This window comes from Pundamilia nyererei, unplaced genomic scaffold (assembly GCF_000239375.1).
Source record: "Pundamilia nyererei isolate P.nyererei 1_Seehausen unplaced genomic scaffold, PunNye1.0 scaffold01282, whole genome shotgun sequence".
Classification (NCBI taxonomy): domain Eukaryota; kingdom Metazoa; phylum Chordata; class Actinopteri; order Cichliformes; family Cichlidae; genus Pundamilia; species Pundamilia nyererei.
Window position 1 is genome coordinate 13926 of NW_005188683.1, and position 1536 is coordinate 15461.

At 41.3% G+C, this 1536-nt stretch overlaps 1 protein-coding gene across 1 annotated transcript in view; it reads right to left on the minus strand.

Moving 5' to 3' along the window:
- The window catches only part of LOC102206756 (GTPase IMAP family member 8-like), a 4339-nt gene extending 2828 nt beyond the window's left edge, over nt 1-1511 (minus strand). Inside the window, exon 1 of the mRNA XM_005755357.1 lies at nt 1462-1511. Within this exon, the coding sequence (XP_005755414.1) occupies nt 1462-1486 (25 nt within the window). The 5' untranslated portion in view covers nt 1487-1511. The remainder of the gene's footprint in view (nt 1-1461) is intronic.
- Between the last annotated feature and the right edge of the window lie 25 nt (nt 1512-1536).

The following is a 1536-nucleotide window of genomic DNA, read 5'->3' on the forward strand; positions in this document are numbered from 1 at the left end:
CGCAGTTTTTTTCGGCAAAATTATCCACACCCACCGCCGCGCTATGCATTCTGGGATATGTTGGGCCACGAAGTCTACACCGCCACGTCCTTAAAATTCAGGGAAATGAAGGACGCATTTGAGGGCCGCATTTCGACAGCCTTCGTCGCGTCGCGGTGACGTAATCGGCCTTAAAATGCGGCCTTTATACAGCCAATGTCTAGTTAGACCTTAAAATGGTTGTCGATCCATTTTTGATCATGTGCTATGAGAGATAAGATGAAAAAGGCAAAGAGTGGTTGAAGAAGAGCGAGGCTCGTGTGGACATCTTTTTGTTTTACATTACTTACAGTATCAAGGTAAACGTTTTCTATGACCTCATTAAATATACGTAATTTATTGTACAACGAATTGATTCAGTAAATGAAACGGCTACATCTGTCACTAAAAAAACACCATGTTTCCTTGCCAGAAAAGTCGATCTGATCGTTTAAGCATTAATCTGCTGATGATAAGAGAAGCTACAGATGTTTCCTGTGTAACAGTGTTTATGTGGTATTATTCCACTTGCCACAAATATCAGTGTAATGGGGAAACAGCGCCCCCCCTCTCGGTGTGGCTGGTTAGGTGAGGCTGGCTGCAGTAATCGCTGCCAGTCTGCCGTAGCCATACGAGAGGTGAGTTGTATTGTTCCGCACACAATATAGCTAAGTAGTACAGACACATAAAACATGTTTGATTAGCTGACGAGCACCGAGTGTAATAAGTGCTTAGTGGACACATGTCTAACACCAGTTTTATGTACTTTTCATTTGTTTATTAATGTGTGAAACTGTATGCTAAAGCGGAATGCTAATGAGATGTTCTGCCGTAGTGTGCTGTACGGAGTGGTGTATGGCGAGCCTGTGCACTGATAATACACCGTTGTTTCCATTCAGGAAATAAAGTGGCAAAGATCGATCAGAGACTCCTTGTCTTTTTAAAAACACTACACAACGCAGAGTCGAGGAGTGTGTTTGGGCCGAACTGTTGCAGCGGGATGAAGCAGAAACCGGTTACACCTGCACTGTACTTCCTCTCTCTACATGTCAATCAATGAAACAAAAGCCACAAACAAGAAAACAGAAGAAGCCACCGAAACCTGCCCTTTGTTTTTCTGTCAAAAGTGTTAAAATCGTGTTTACTTCTCGTGTCATCTACAAACTGCTGCCATCAGCAGTTTGTAGCAGTTTGCTGCTTTTTTTAACCATTGGTCGATTAATGTTTACGTCGGTCATTGTGCTCATGTATTAAGATCATATTGTACAATCTGCTTTACAATAGCAACTACACAAAAACGTCAGCTATTGTAAAAACAAAGGAAACCAGTGAGAGGAATAGATCAAATAAAGATAAAACCTGAGAACGATAAAGTGAGTGTTGAGTTCTATTACTGTTTAATTAACAATAATATTATAGATTGCTCTTTTTAAATGTACTTGCCGAGTCGCTTGTATTTGCTGGCCATGTTCGTCTTTTACAGGCAGTTGATGTGTGGTTTCTGTCTCTGCTGAATAG